The sequence below is a fragment of the Pleurodeles waltl genome, chromosome 3_1 (assembly GCF_031143425.1).
Source record: "Pleurodeles waltl isolate 20211129_DDA chromosome 3_1, aPleWal1.hap1.20221129, whole genome shotgun sequence".
Lineage (NCBI taxonomy): Eukaryota > Metazoa > Chordata > Amphibia > Caudata > Salamandridae > Pleurodeles > Pleurodeles waltl.
The window spans coordinates 1896488405-1896504275 of NC_090440.1; the positions used below are offsets into that span (position 1 = coordinate 1896488405).

The window sequence follows — 15871 nt, forward strand, 5'->3', positions numbered from 1 at the left end:
TGGTTCAGCCTGTAGGAGTTGAAGTAGTTTGAAATAATGTTCTTAATACAGCTTGACCTACTGTTGCTTGTTGTGCAGTTAGCACATCTACACAGTAGTGCTTGGTAAATGTATGAGGCGTAGACCATGTTGCTGCCTTACATATTTCGTTCATTGGAATATTTCCTAGAAAGGCCATGGTAGCACCTTTCTTTCTGGTTGAGTGCGCCTTTGGTGTAATAGGCAGTTCTCTTTTAGCTTTAAGATAGCAGGTTTGAATGCACTTAACTATCCATCTAGCAATGCCTTGTTTTGAAATTGGATTTCCTGTATGAGGTTTTTGAAAGGCGACAAATAATTGTTTTGTCTTTCAAATTAGTTTTGTTCTGTCAATGTAGTACATTAGTGCTCTTTTGATGTCTAATGTATGTAGTGCTCTTTCGGCAAACCGAATCTGGTTGTGGGAAGAACACTGGTAATTCTACCGTTTGATTTAGGTAGAACTGTGAGATTACTTTTGGTAAAAATTTAGGATTGGTCCGTAGAACAACTCTATTTTTGTGTATTTGAATAAATGGTTCTTGAATGGTAAATGCCTGAATCTCACTCACTCTTCTTAGAGATGTGATGGCAATTAAAAATGCAACTTTCCACGTTAAGTATTGCATTTCACAAGAGTGCATGGGCTCTAAAGGTGGACCCATGAGTCGTGTTAGGACAATGTTGAGGTTCCATGAAGGAACTGGTGGTGTTCTTGGTGGTATAATTCTCTTTAGGCCTTCCATAAACGCTTTTATGACTGGTATCCTAAACAATGAAATTGAGTGCGTAATTTGTAGGTAAGCAGAAATTGCCGTAAGATGTATTTTAATGGAAGAGAAAGCTAGGTTAGATTTTTGCAAATGTAGTAAGTATCCTACTATTTCTTTTGCAGATGCGTGTAAAGGTTGGATTTGATTATTATGGCAGTATTTGCATAACAGTTTCTAGTGGTAGGTTTTCTAGCTTGTTTTATGACCTCCATACATTCCTGTGTGAGGTCTAAGTGCCCGAATTCTAGGATTTCAGGAGCCAAATTGCTAGATTCAACGATGCTGGATTTGGATGTTGGATCTGTTGTCTGTGTTGTGTTAACAGATCTGGTCTGTTGGGTAGTTTGACATGAGGTACTACTGAAAGGTCTAGTAGTGTTGTGTACCAAGGTTGCCTTGCCCATGTTGGTGCTATTAGTATGAGTTTGAGTTTGTTTTGACTCAACCTGTTTACTAGATATGGAAGGAGAGGGAGAGGGGGAAAAGCGTACGCAAATATCCCTGACCAGTTCATCCATAGAGCATTGCCTTGGGATTGATCTTGTGGGTACCTGGATGTGAAGTTTTGGCATTTTGAGTTTTCTTTTGTTGCAAATAGATCTATTTGAGGTGTTCCCCAAATTTGAAAGTAATTGTTTAGTATTTGGGGGTGAATTTCCCATTCGTGGGTTTGTTGGTGATCTCGAGAGAGATTGTCTGCCAACTGGTTCTGAATCCCTGGAATAAATTGTGCTATTAGGCGAATGTGGTTGTGAATCGCCCAATGCCATATTTTTTGTGTTAGGAGGCACAACTGTGTCGAGTGTGTCCCTCCTTGTTTGTTTAGATAATACATTGTTGTCATGTTGTCTGTTTTGACAAGAATGTATTTTTGGGTTATTATGGGTTGAAATGCTTTCAGTGCTAGAAATACTGCCAACAGTTCTAAGTGATTTATGTGAAACTGTCTCTGATGTATGTCCCATTGTCCTTGGATGCTGTGTTGATTGAGGTGTGCTCCCCACCCTGTCATGGAAGCATCTGTCGTTATGACGTATTGTGGCACTGGGTCTTGGAAAGGCCGCCCCCTGTTTAAATTTGTACTGTTCCACCATAGAAGCGAGATGTATGTTTGGCGGTCTATCAACACCAGATCTAGAAGTTGACCCTGTGCTTGTGACCATTGTGATGCTAGGCACTGTTGTAAGGGCCGCATGTGCAATCTTGCGTTTGGGACAATGGCTATGCATGAAGACATCATGCCTAGGAGTTTCATTACCATTTTGACTTGTATCTTTTGTGTTGGATACATGGCCTGTATTACTTTGTGAAATGTTTGAACCCTTTGTGGACTTGGAGTGGCAATCCCTTTTGCTGTGTTGATTGTCGCTCCTAAGTATTGCTGTGTTTGACACGGCAAAAGGTGTGACTTCGCATAGTTGATTGAGAAACCTAGCCTGTGAAGGGTCTGTATGACGTAGTTTGTGTGCTGTGAACATTGTCTTAGCGTGTTGGTTTTGATTAACCAGTCGTCTAAGTACGGGAACACATGTATTTGCTGCCTTCTGATATGTGCAGCTACTACTGCCAGGCATTTTGTAAAAACTCTTGGCGCAGTTGTTATTCCAAATGGAAACACTTTGAATTGGTAATGTATTCCTTGGAATACGAACCTTAGGTATTTCCTGTGTGAAGAATGTATGGGTATATGGAAATACGCATCTTTTAGATCTAATGTTGTCATGTAGTCTTGCTGTTTGAGCAGTGGGATTACATCTTGTAACGTGACCATGTGAAAGTGGTCTGATTTGATGTAGGTATTTAGTGTTCTGAGATCTAGTATTGGTCTCATAGTTTTGTCCTTTTTGGGTATTAGAAAGTACAGTGAGTAAACTCCTGTGTTTTTCTGTTGAATTGGAACTAATTCTATTGCGTCCTTTTGTAGCAATGCTTGAACTTCTAGTCCTAGAAGATCTATATGTTGTTTTGACATATTGTGTGTTTTCGGTGGGACGTTTGGAGGGAATTGGCGAAATTCTATGCAATAACCATGCTGGATAATTGCTAAGACCCAAGTGTCTGTTGTTATTTCCTCCCAAAGTTTGTAAAATTGGCTTAGTCTTCCCCCCACAGGTGTTATGTGATGGGGGTGTGTGACTTGTGAGTCACTGCTTAGTTTGAGGGGTTTTGGGGCCTTGGAATTTTCCTCTATTTCTTGGGAATTGGCCCCCTCTAAATTGCCCCCGAAAACCTCCCCTTTGATATTGACCCTGGTGGGTAGGCCTTGTTTGTGAGGTTGTGGTTTCTGTGGGTTGACCTCGAAACCCTCCCCTAAAAGGTGTTTTCCGAAATGTGCCTCTGCTCTGCGGGGAGAAGAGTGCGCCGTATCGGTGTCCTTTTTGAGTTTTTCGATGGCAGTGTCTACCTCCGGCCCAAACAATTGCTGTTCATTAAACGGCATATTGAGCACAGCCTGCTGGATTTCCGGTTTGAACCCAGAAGTGCGCAGCCATGCGTGCCTTCATATTGTGACTGCAGTGTTTATTGTCCTTGCAGCTGTATCTGCTGCATCCATGGAAGACCGTATCTGATTATTTGAGATACTTTGTCCCTCTTCCACCACCTGTTGCGCTCTTTTTTGGAACTCCTTGGGTAAGTGTTCGATGAAATGTTGCATTTCATCCCAATGAGCCCTGTCGTATCTTGCCAAAAGTGCTTGTGAATTGGCAATACGCCACTGATTTGCTGCTTGTGCTGCAACTCTTTTTCCCGCAGCATCAAATTTGCGGCTCTCCTTGTCTGGAGGTGGTGCGTCGCCTGAGGTATGAGAGTTGGCTCTCTTACGAGCTGCCCCCACAACCACTGAGTCTGGTGTTAGTTGTGTTGTAATATATATTGGATCTGTGGGCGGTGGCTTATATTTTTTCTCCACCCTCGGAGTTATGGCTCTGCCTTTAACCGGATCCTGAAAAATTTGTTTTGAATGTCTTAGCATTCCTGGGAGCATGGGAAGGCATTGATACTGGCTATGGGTGGAGGATAGGGTGTTAAAGAGAAAGTCATCCTCAATTGGTTCCGAATGTAAGGAGACATTGTGAAACTCGGCTGCCCTTGCGACCACCTGTGTATAGGATGTACTGTCCTCAGGTGGTGACGGTTTTGTAGGATAAGAGTCTGGGCTTTTGTCAGACACTGGAGCATCGTAGAGGTCCCATGCATCGGGATCATCCTGACTCATTGTGGTATGAGCTGGTGAATGCATCAGTGGTGGTGTTGTTGCTGGTGATGCATGTATTGATGGTGGTGGAGACGGTGGTGGGGTTGTTTTCCTTGCCACCTTTGCCTGTGGTTGCTTGTCCTTTTGTTGAAAGGCAAGTTTCCTCTTTATTTTGATTGGGGGAAGAGTGGTTATCTTCCCTGTGTCCTCATGAATATGAAGCCTTCTTTGTGTGTAGTCAGCCTCTACAGCTTGAAGCTCCTCTCCAAATCTATGTAATTGGGAGGTTAATCCTTGTTCCTCTGTATAGGAACTACTTTTCGGCTCCGAGGCTGGCTGTTTCGGAACCGAAACCTTTTCGGAAGTCTTTTTAGGCTCCGAAGAAACCTTCTTTCTTTTCGGCGTGGTGTCTCGGTGCCGAAATTCTTCGGTGCCGCTGTCTCTGTGCCGAAGTTTCTCGGAGCCGCTGTCTCGGCTCCGAGGTTGCTGTGTGGCGGTATCTCGACCGGAGTCGGATGACTTCGACACCAGCATGCCCTTTTTCGGTGCCTTGGATGGGTCACCTAGTTTTCGGGTTAAGCCATGGCCTGTTGGCGGTGACGTCCCCTGGGCTTTTGTAGACCTCTCGTGAGTCTTGTTTTTCGACGTCTTACTCACGGTTTGGTGTGTTTCTTCGGCGTCGAGTTCTTCCGAATCCGACTCGCGGGTGGAGAAAGCTTCTTCTTCCTCCTCGAAGCGTTCTTGACCTGTCGGCGTGGACGCCATTTGCAGTCTCCTGGCTCTTCGGTCTCTCAGCGTCTTCCTCGACCGAAACGCTCGACAGGCTTCACAAGTATCCTCCTTGTGCTCGGGGGACAAGCACAGGTTACAGACCAGATGGTGATCCGTATACGGATACTTGTGATGGCATTTTGGGCAGAAGCGGAATGGGGTCCGTTCCATGAGCCTTGAAGTCGCACGTGGCCGGGCCGACCAGGCCCCGACGGGGGATCGAAAAAACCCCGAAGGGCCACCGGAGCTCTTCAGAATTCGGTGTCGATTTGTGCTAACTAACCCGATACCGAACGCAAACAATACCGACGATTTTTTTCCGAGATTCTAACTAACTTTCCGTCCCGAAACACGGAGCGAAAAGGAACACGTCCGAACCCGATGGCGGAAAAAAAACAATCTAAGATGGATTCGACGCCCATGGGCAATGGACTCGAAATGGGAGGAGTCCCTCGGTCTCGTGACTCGAAAAGACTTCTTCGAAGAAAAACAACTTGTAACACTCCGAGCCCAACACCAGATGGCGGACTGTGCACAGCATGTGTATCTGCAGCTACACATGCCATCTAACATATATATATATATATATATATATATATATATATATATATATATATATATATATATATATATATATATATATATATTCACACCAGTTTGACAATTGAGTCAAAATTGCGGCACTCACAGGATTACAGCAGGTTACTTTTATTTCATGACAGGACCCCAAACAAACTAACACCAACGCGTCTTGATCAAGACCGTGAGGGTCGAAACGCGTTGGTGTTAGTTTGTCTGGGGTCCTGTCATGAAATAAAAGTAACCTGCTGTAATCCTGTGAGTGCCGCAATTTTGACTCAATTGTCAAACTGGTGTGAATATTATTGATGGGAATAGGTCCTTCCCATATGCAGGCACCGACATGTGAAGAGCGCGCCTTTGTGGATCTGTTGGAGTTGTTATATATATATATATATGGATAATGTTACTTACCCAGTATACATCTGGCATGTAGAGCTGCAGATTCACATGCTTTGCATAAGTCCCCCATCTAGTGTTAGGCTAGGAGCGTTACAAGTTGTTTTTCTTCAAAGAAGCTTTTTCGAGTCACGAGATCGAGTGACTCCTCCTCTCGGTGATAATGCGCAAATGCATCGAGTCCTTTGTTAGATTGTTTTCCCGCAGGAGGGTGAAGGAGTGAAGAAATTATTTTGTATATATAGTATGAAAATAAGATGTCCATGCAGTGTATATACATATTTACATAAAGAAAATACTACAACGGCTACAGGCTTCTATGGAGAAGGGAAGGCGAATGTGAATCTGCAGCACTACATGCCACAAACAGATGTCTACTGGGTAAATAACATTATCCGTTCAATGGCATGTGTAGCTGCAGATACACATGCTTTGCATAGACTGAAAAGCAGTCTCTTCCCAAAATAAGCGGTGGCTAGCCTGTAGAGAAGTTCGAGTAGTTTGAAATAGTGTTTCAAGCACTGCTTGACCAACATTTGCTTGTTGGCGAGATAACACATCCACACAGTAGTGTTCAGTAAATGTGTGCGGTGTGCACCATGTGGCTGCTTTGCATATATCTGCCATTGGTATTTTTCCTAAGAATGCAAATGAAGCTCCTTTCTTTCTAGTAGAATGTGCTTTAGGAGTTAGTAATAGCTGTCTTTTAGCTTTAAGATAGCAAGCATGAATACAATTTACTATCCATCTGGCTAATCCTTGTTTTAAAATAGGATTAACCTTATGAGGTTGGTGAAAGGCCCCAAAAAGTTGTTTAATTGTTTCTGGCATCTTTTGTTCTATCTACATAATACATGGGAGCTCTTTTGACATCAAGAGTGTGAAGAGCTCTTTCAGCAACTGAATCTGGCTGTGGGAAGAAGACTGGCAATTCCACTGACTGATTGATGTGAAACAACTTTAGGTAGGAATTTTGGTACTACAGACAGATCCAACAGTGTTGTGTACCAGTGTTGACGTGCCAACGTGGGAGTCCCATTCCCCTTGTGTGGTTCGGTTGTTGAGATGAGCTCCCCAACATATCATTGATGCATTGGTTGCGAGTATGGTGTGTTGCACAGGGTCCTGAAATGGCAGCCCTTTTATTAAGTTGGTGTGATTCCACCATTTCAGAGAGTTGTAAGTTTGGCTGTCCAACAATACTAGATCGTGAAGTTGACCCTGTGCCTGAGACCATTGTTGCGAGAGACACTGTTGTAGGGGTCTCATGTTTAGATGTGCATTGGGTACTTGGGTTGCATGATAAACCTTACTGTGATTGTATTGTAGTTGAGATACGAGATTGTGAAAGCTTGAATTCTTAGTGCGTTTCGGTACGTTAATGCTGATTGCGTGTTCAGAATTGCTCCCAGATACGGTTGTATTTGCACTGGTTGCAGATGAGATTTTTGGTAATGGATTGTGAATCCTACATTGTGTAGTGTCCAATGTGTACTGCGTGTGTTGTTGACAGGTTTGAATGGTGCTGGCTTTTATTAGACGGCCATCCAGACAGGGAAAGAAATGTATATGTTGCCTTCTGAGGTATGCTGCAACCACCACGAGGCATTTGGTGAATACCCTTGGTGCTGTTGTTACTGGTAGTGCTTGCCTGCTATCACAAATCTTAGAAATTTGTGATGTGCTGGATGTATGGGAATGTGGAAGTAAGCTTCTTTTAGATCAAATGCTGTTATGTAGTCCTGTTTTTGTAGCAGGGGAATGTAGTGATTGAGGGGTCTGAGATCCAGGATTGGTCTGAGAGTACCATCCTTCTTTGGTATGAGGAAGAATAGGGAATATACTCCTGACCCAAGTTGGGATATAGGTTCCATCTCTAATGCAACCTTGAGTAGAAGTGATTGTACCTCTTGTTTTAATAAATTTAAGTGTTCCAGAGAAAGTCTGTGCTAGCGAGGGGGAATGTTTGGTGGAAGCAGAGACGAGTTCTAGGCAATAATCATGCTGGATAATTGACAGCACTCATTGATCTGTTGTAATGTTATGCCATTGTTGGTAGAAAGTTTCCAGTCTTCCTCCCACAGGAGATGTATGCTGTGTGGGGATGTGCAGAAAGTCACTGTTTGGTTGAGGTGGAGGAGCCTTTTGTGGTAGTGGGTGTACCTCTACCTCCAAAGTTATTTCCTTTGTAAGAGCCTCTGAAAGAACCTCTGTTGTAAAATTGTGGCCCCTGTTTGTGTTAGGACGTGGACGGCTCTGAGGCTGATGGTTTAAAGCCACCTCTGAACAGGGGCCTATGGAAAAGTCCTGAGTATGGGTAGTGTAAAGGACACCCATAGCCTTAGCTGTATCAGAGTCTTTCTTCAGCCCTTCTATGGTAGTATCTACATCTGGGCCAAATAAGTGTTGCTTATCAAAAGGCATACGAGTACTGCCTGTTGTATTTCAGTTTTGAACCCTGAAGTTCTTAACCATGCATGACTTCTGATAATCAGACTGGTGGTGTCTGCTGCCTCTAAGGCAGATCTAATTTGGTTATTAGAGCTAGCCTGCCCATCTGTAACTGTCTGCCGTGCCTTTTTCGGGTGTTCTGGTGGAAGGTACTGTAAGAACTCCTCCATCTCATCCCAAAGAGCTCTATTGTATCTTGCTAACAGAGTTTGAGAATTTGCAATTCTCCAGTGATTAGCAGCTTGAGTTGCAACTCTTTTCCCCGCTGCATCAAACTTACGACTCTCTTTGTCTGGAGGAGGAGCATCCCCTGTGGAATGGCTATTTGCTCTTTCCTTGCTGCACTGACAACTATAGAGTCAGGTGGCAATTGTTGTGTAATGAAAAGTGGATCTGAAGGTGCAGGTTTGTACTTTTTGTCTACCCTTGGTGTGATAACTCTAGACTTTACTGGCTCCTTGAAAATGTCATTTGCATGGTCAGGCATGCCTGAGAGCATCGGTAGACATTGATACTCTTTGTGAATGGATGTTTATGTGTTGACTAAGAAGTCATCCTCAATGGGATCTATATGAAGCTGCACGTTGTGATATGCAGCTGCCCTAGCTATGACCTGATTGTAGGCAGTGGTGTCTTCAGGTGGAAAAGGCCTAGACGGGTATAAATCAGGATCATTGGAAGGTATGGGATCTGAATCATATAAATCCCATGGATCTACATCATAATGAGTATCACCTAAATCATCCCCACGTGTAGAGATAGGGTATTGTGGAGAAAATTGTGTAGGTGAAGGTGGTGGAGAAGCAGGAAGTAAAGGAGAACGTGGTGGTGAAGGCTGTTATAGTGCCTTTGGTTTCTCCTTATGCTTAAATATCTTAGCAGGTGGAAGCCCAGCTTCTAGAGTCTCTTGAAAAATTTACGTTCTCTTTATTGTAGGAGAAGGAGAAGCAATAATCCTTCCATTGTCTTTGTGTATATGGATCTTGCACTGTTTAGTGACCATTACTTCTAATATGGGCCCTATTTCAGAAGACTCCTTGGTAATTGGAACATATTTTCCACCCACAGGTTTGAGCTCCGGATTTCTGGAGACCGAATGTATTAGCTGAGCCGAGAATGTCAGCTCCGAAATCAAGGGCATTTTTTTTGGCTCCGAGGGGCAAGTCTCTGCTTTTCGGCTCAATCCCAAAACAGGTGTGGCATGCTGTTTGGTCTGCGCCGAATGCACTTTGGGCTTCAGTTTCGGTGCCAAACCTGAAGGTTGGTCATCCGCCAGTGTTTTTTGGGTCCGACCATGGCCTGCAAGCAGTGGTGGACCCAAGACCACAGCAGAAGTCTTTTTGGTTGTCTTTGGGTGATGAAAAGGGGCTGATGTACTCACGTACTGCGCCGCTGGAATAGATTGACTGTTACCATCAGAATCTCGATCCGAGTCGGAATCTGCGATGGAAACTGGAGCTGGATGAGCCATCTATTCTTGAGCGTGTTCTTCTCCGAAGATGTCGGACGTTTGTTCCAACGACTTGGACGCTATCTCCAACCGACGTGCTCTTCGATCCCTAAGAGTTTTCTTCGAACGGAAGGATCAACACGCTTCACAGCTTTCTTCTCTGTGATCCGGATAAACACGGAGATTGCACACCGAGTGCTGATCTGTGTACGGGAACTTGTCTGACACCAAGGGCAAAAGCGAAACGGAGTCCGTTCCATTAGCCTGACATCGTTAGACAATGAGTCGAAGTAGGCCCAAGAAGGGCGAGGTCAACCGAAAAGGGCGTTTAATCGACCCCAACCATTACAATTGGATCAAATATAGGTTGGAAAACACAATTGAGAACTATACCTACGTTTATAGAAAGAAGAGAGAAGTTCAGATAGTACTGAACCGAGATCTACCGGAGCGAGAGGAAACACGTCCGAACCCGACGGCGGAAAGAAAACAATCTAACAAAGGACTCGATGCCCATGCGCACTATCACCGAGAGGAGGAGTCACTCGATCTCGTGACTCAGAAAAGCTTCTTTGAAGAAAAACAACTTGTAACACTCCGAGTCCAATACTAGATGGCGGACTTATGCAAAGCATGTGTATCTGCAACTACACATGCCATCGAACACACACACACCAACACACACACAAATAAATATATATATATCCCACTGTTGTTGTAGGGCACGCCACATAAAGCAACCGCTCTCTAGGAACTACCTAGTTTCCTGTTGTGCATAATTTATGCAGCACTCTAAGCCTGCAAAAGGGTGTTGTCTTGACTTATACCAGGTGCTTCCTTATGTATGGACAAAGTTATACCCCTCTAGTTAGAGAGAAACACATGTCAGGGTTGCTTTTATTCCTTCTAGGTTGGCTTGGATGGTATTTTACAAATCCAAATCTGTAACACTGTGCCTCAAGTGGTAAAAGGCTTTTGTCGTTTTTTAGCTTGGTGTGGATGGCACTCTGCTAGTCCTATACTTAAAGATTTTGATGTAAAAATGCCAAAAGGCTTTGCTCCTTTCTAGCTCAGCATGGATGACACTGTGTTAATCCTATGGTTAAATACTTTGCTTAAAAAACAGACATCTGAAGTGAGCAGATTCAGAGTGTCAGTGTTGTTATAGGGTGCTCCATTACAACGGAACTGCACTCTACCAAAATGTGGGTATTACCCAGATTTCCTTGCTTCCTGTTTTGCATAATTTAGGCAGCACTCTAAGCCTGAAACAGTATTGTCTTGGCCCCTCACTCCATCACAATAAGGGTACGGCACTCCAAAGTCTGCTTTTTTAAGACAGTTTTATTGCAACAGTGCGGAGGTGTAAAGCAGCACCAACACACTTTAGCTTCATGGCCTTGTTCATGGCTGAAACCGATTATAATCAATAAAACACCACAGAAAGGAATATTTGAAAATACTGGCTTTTGCTGCATTTTACTGCTTTGGAGCTAAACTTTGAGCAAGGTTTCAGCCTGGGATAAGAGTGACCACCATGATGCCATACTCCACAGTTTGTTTATGCTATTTAACGTTCTAGAGGTCATATTTTTATTCACTGTCCTTTTTATGTGATTACTTGTAAAAAGTTTTTAAACACCGTTTTTTTTTTTTTTAAATATCACAAACGTCAATACTTAAAGCAACTGACATTTTGGCAAATGCATTTGTTTAAGGACTGTGATACATAAATGTACTGTTTTAGGATATTATGAAGAATTTAACCCTTGTTAGTCTTGTTTATGTTATTATTGTCTTCTACACATTGTTCTGTATTATAGTGTGTTTTATGGACGTATGTCCAAAGGAACTTATATTTACTACTATTCTTCCTTCACAGATAGCAGGACAGACCACTGTTTTAAAAAAAACTCAAGTATCAAGGTTTTGGCAGCAAAGATGGCTGTGCAAACAGATGCCTCTAAAATCAATGTCGTCACATAAAGCGCTGTACCCAACACTCCTGTTAGTTTTACATTGTAATGGTTTGTAAAACATGCCTATATGTCCCAAAACCATAGTTCAGAAGATCAAACATCATATCATGAAACATCCTTGGCAACCATGCATAGACTGAGAAGGGGTCCATGTGCCAGTTTTGCTAAAAACTATGAAAGTTCGACAAATACACTAACTCATAAAATCTATGTTAGTGTATGAGCTGCAGACAGTGCAACTCAAAATCGTGAAGAGGTAGCCACTTGTGTGTTTCCTAGTTTGCATTACTCATGATATATATCTCTTGGCCTAAGTAGAAAACCTTCATACACTCTATCTTTGACATTTGTATGAAGGGCAGAGCAACAAGAATGTGTGCTAAATGGCAATTATTTATGTTTTATCTATCTTTTATCCTATCTATCTATAATGAAATCTAATTGAGGTGCTAACATATCCACTTGCTGGACGTGTGTTGGACTGGAATGCTGGAAATGGGAGCTGAGTGCTGTGAAATGAAACAGACACAGAAATAATTAACTTTTACTTGCAATAGCACGCTCAAGGAAAATGTACAGAAATGGGAATTTGGAGAAGGAATGAAAGAATAATTGACAACAGGAATGAACAAATGAAGGAAGGAAATAGCTGTATGTTTATTAAGCATTGAAAAACACCAGCCAAATGATTTTTTATAGAACAAAAAGGAGTAAACACTAATAAGCACAGATTTCTACAATATCTGAAAACATTGAGAACACTGAAACAAACTCCACTAGATTTCACAACAAATAGAAAATTAAATCAGAGAAGCCAGGGTATAATAGAAAGGGAAAGGCAGAAGAGATTCTCACAGACAAAATGGGGGTGGGAGGAAATCTAGGGGTGTTTGGGGGTAAGGTGACAATACAAGGATGAGAAGGCTTAAAAGTTTTCTGTGCCTGTGACTGACTGATTCCAGTCAATGCCTTTGTTGAGAGTCAGAAATTATAATTTGGACAGAATACTAAGCTATTGTAGATGTCAAGCTTGCTCTTGAGCAGGGTACTGATGAGAGGTTTGCAGTGAGAAAGAAAGGTTCATGTCGAGCTTTCAAATGTTCAATAGTTACAACAAAGGGGCAGGGTGATGAGTGTGAAGAAGGACCTTATTGATCCATCTGAACCTGCAGATTTCTGGCAGGGAGCAAAGGAGAGTGTGTGATAGAAGAGAAGGTGCTCAGGAGAGAGATGAGGACCAAGGGTGCTGGAACATAGATAATTTCTGTGTTTGAAGAGTTGCATATGATGAACAGGAGAAGCAACAAGTCTTGGTAGGCTGGCACAAATCCTGGCTCGCAGGTGGGAGATGGAGAATGGAATGAAGATGCTTGCATTGGCAGTGAAGATGTGGCAACATGAGCGGTAGAATTAGATGATATTGCTGAGGGGGTTTATACTAAGAAGAGAACCGAATGGCCACAAAACTGAGCTTTGAATGATAATCTTAGTTGACGTAATGGTCAAGAGTAATCAATGAGCACTAAAAGACCGCTATACTACGATATCAAGTGGCAAGCCAACTGTGTCGAATTTTGCTGAAAGGTGCAAGAAGAAAAGAAGAATGTTTGTGGGCAGTGGAGAAAACACTGGACAGCATTTTCAGTGAAATTGGTCCAATCCAATCCACAATGTAACGGGCTGGAAAGATTACAGGCAGTAAGGTAAGGGGGGAACCTATTGAACAATAAGCACTCACATGTTTGTAGAAGAAACAGGTGTAAGAGAGGGCAACCATTGGAACAGGAGGGAAGTTAGCACTACTTTTTATGCTATGGGATCACAAGAACTGAGATGAAACACTGTGGACAAAAGCCAAAATGGACACAAGGAAAATATGCTGGAGATGAGTGCCTGGTACCTGAAGATTTGAGAGCCAACGATGTCACAGGAGGGAGGCAAAGGATTGAGTTCATGGATATCAGTATGGAAATAAGTTTAATGGAAGAGGTGGAGGGAGGGGAAGCATGATGGGCTGAGAAAGGGACATTACAAATAAACAGACAATGGGATTGCAAGGAGAGTAATTTAGATAAATAGTAGGCAAAACACTTGTAAATTTGTTAGAATGAGTTAATGCAGAGTGAGGGGTAAAAAAAAATAAGTTTATGATCATCAGAGTTAGTAGGTGGGTTGGCTGGAGAAAGGTGATGAGATAATGGTGATAAGATGACTTTGCTGAGTCTACATCGTCATAAAGGGAGTTGTGCCTGTATGTAGGGGTATGGGGCTTCCACTACTTGTAGAGGTAACTGTACCTCTAATCTGTCATTATGGGAATGAGCTGAATTAGAAACTAAGAAGATGACTGATAAGCAAGAACACCTGGAGAGGTAATGGAGCCAAAGAACATAAGATGTGCAGAGTCAAAAAAATCTGGATGATGCAGCTACTGCTTGTCTTGGAAGAGGTCAGAACAATGATCTACAAAAAATGTGGATTCTGTTCCATTTTATTTCTCTAACAAAAGGGGATAAACCACCTTAATTTATTAGCACATCAAGCTTGGAAACATGCAAAGGGTAAGAACTGATTAAGGAGAACCATGTCAGTGACAGAAGCAGTACTAACCATAATCCCACAGAGACTGCATACTCCAGTGCTCTCTTAGTTGTGTTTCAGCAAACATGAAAAATTGTGTTTTTTAATGAGTGTTTGTGGAGTCAAATGAACCTTACGACCCTTTAGTTCTGACTTGAAGAACTCAGATTTGCTACTAGAAGTTTTAATATTTGCATCATTTAAATGTTATGAAAAAAATGGCGCTACTATTATTCTCTGAAGCCTTAGCTGAGGTTCTCCTACTGACAAAAATCAAGCAGGCGGGCAGGTGTGGGGTGATGGAAATCTGAAGGAGGCAAAGATGCAAAAATGGGATCATTCCCATGAGACATAATTTATATTCAAAGCAAATATTTATAAGAAAATACACCAGAAATCAAAAAGCAGTCATGGCTAGTCATAGATAATGCCATCATTGTATAATGATAGACAGCTTTGAAATTAAACATTAAATACAAACAGTGCCCTGGCTCATCATAGTGGATACCTGCCACTCTGCAGCTGGATATGGAGTGTGGTAAAAGGCTCTACGCGCATGAGGTAATGCATCACTCCAGCTGAATTGGAATAGTGAGTTCCGTAGTGGAATTTGTCAATGGTCCCAAGGGGGTCTTCAAAATTCTCATACCTAAAGAGCAAAAAGGTAAGGCTGTGAACGACTCAAGTAGCTTGAACAATCTAGGACTTGTTAGTCATCACACACCATAGTCCATCCCTATTGGGCAGCCTTCAGCAAAGGGTGCGATAAAGATGAAACATAAAAAAACATTTGCGCCATTATCTCATCAGTTTATATCTTGCAACATATCATTACGTACAACTGTAGTCTACCAGTGTTTTTTATCTGCAGAACCGGCAGCTGGATATAAAAGTTGTTTATTTTAAAAATCGGAGCACAACCAATTACATCCATGCACTTCCTGTTTGAATGGTCACCCTGCCTCTCCATTGTGTGCCCGATTTCTACTTCCAGACATATTTTTTCCAATCACTGTTCATAGATTTGGATCCATTAGTCCATCAAGGATACTATTTCTCCTTGAAGATCGTACCGCTGTGGAGGATCAGGAATGTTATATTCTGGACAACAGTAGTTAGCTGCATAATGCAGTGCATCCTCTGTATTCTTCCTCTTATTTTGATAAAAAATATACGTCTTCCACTGTGAGCTCAGCTGTGGTATAATTCAAAGGGAGGTTATATGGTCCTCTGAAAACAATGCTGGTGTTAATAAGTTGCTCTTTAGGTCATATGTGCCATGTATGCCACTATTTATTTTGTGCATTCGGACACTTTGTTTATATAGAATAATCTTTCCTTTGTTGGAGAGATTATATTTCTTTATTCCTTGTTTTTATATACAGGGTAAACTTGTATTCATTAGGTTTGTTCTGTTCCTAGTTTCCTCCTCTTTCTCTTTCTTACTGCATCATTCAACTTCTATTTTTTCTCTTAACTATTCTCTTTTTCAGGGCGTCCGTACCCTTCTCATTCATGACAACAACAAAAAAAACGTCATCAGGACATGAGGACTCCCCGTGTACTGTAATGGCTGCCGCGACATTTTGAGAATATGCTGCAACTGGCCAATCATATTGCAATGTACTGGGATACTGTTCCGGGTCCCCCTGTAGTCAACTGGCTGACGAGAGAA

General features: G+C 42.3%; 1 protein-coding gene across 4 annotated transcripts in view; it reads right to left on the bottom strand.

The window, feature by feature from the left end:
• Positions 1-15871, bottom strand: part of NBEAL1 (neurobeachin like 1) — a 672403-nt gene that overhangs the window by 135968 nt on the left and 520564 nt on the right. For all 4 annotated transcript variants that reach the window (XM_069226032.1, XM_069226034.1, XM_069226033.1 and 1 more), the window contains exon 41: positions 14705-14845. In XM_069226032.1, coding sequence (XP_069082133.1) covers positions 14705-14845 — 141 coding nt within the window. The remainder of the gene's footprint in view (positions 1-14704; positions 14846-15871) is intronic.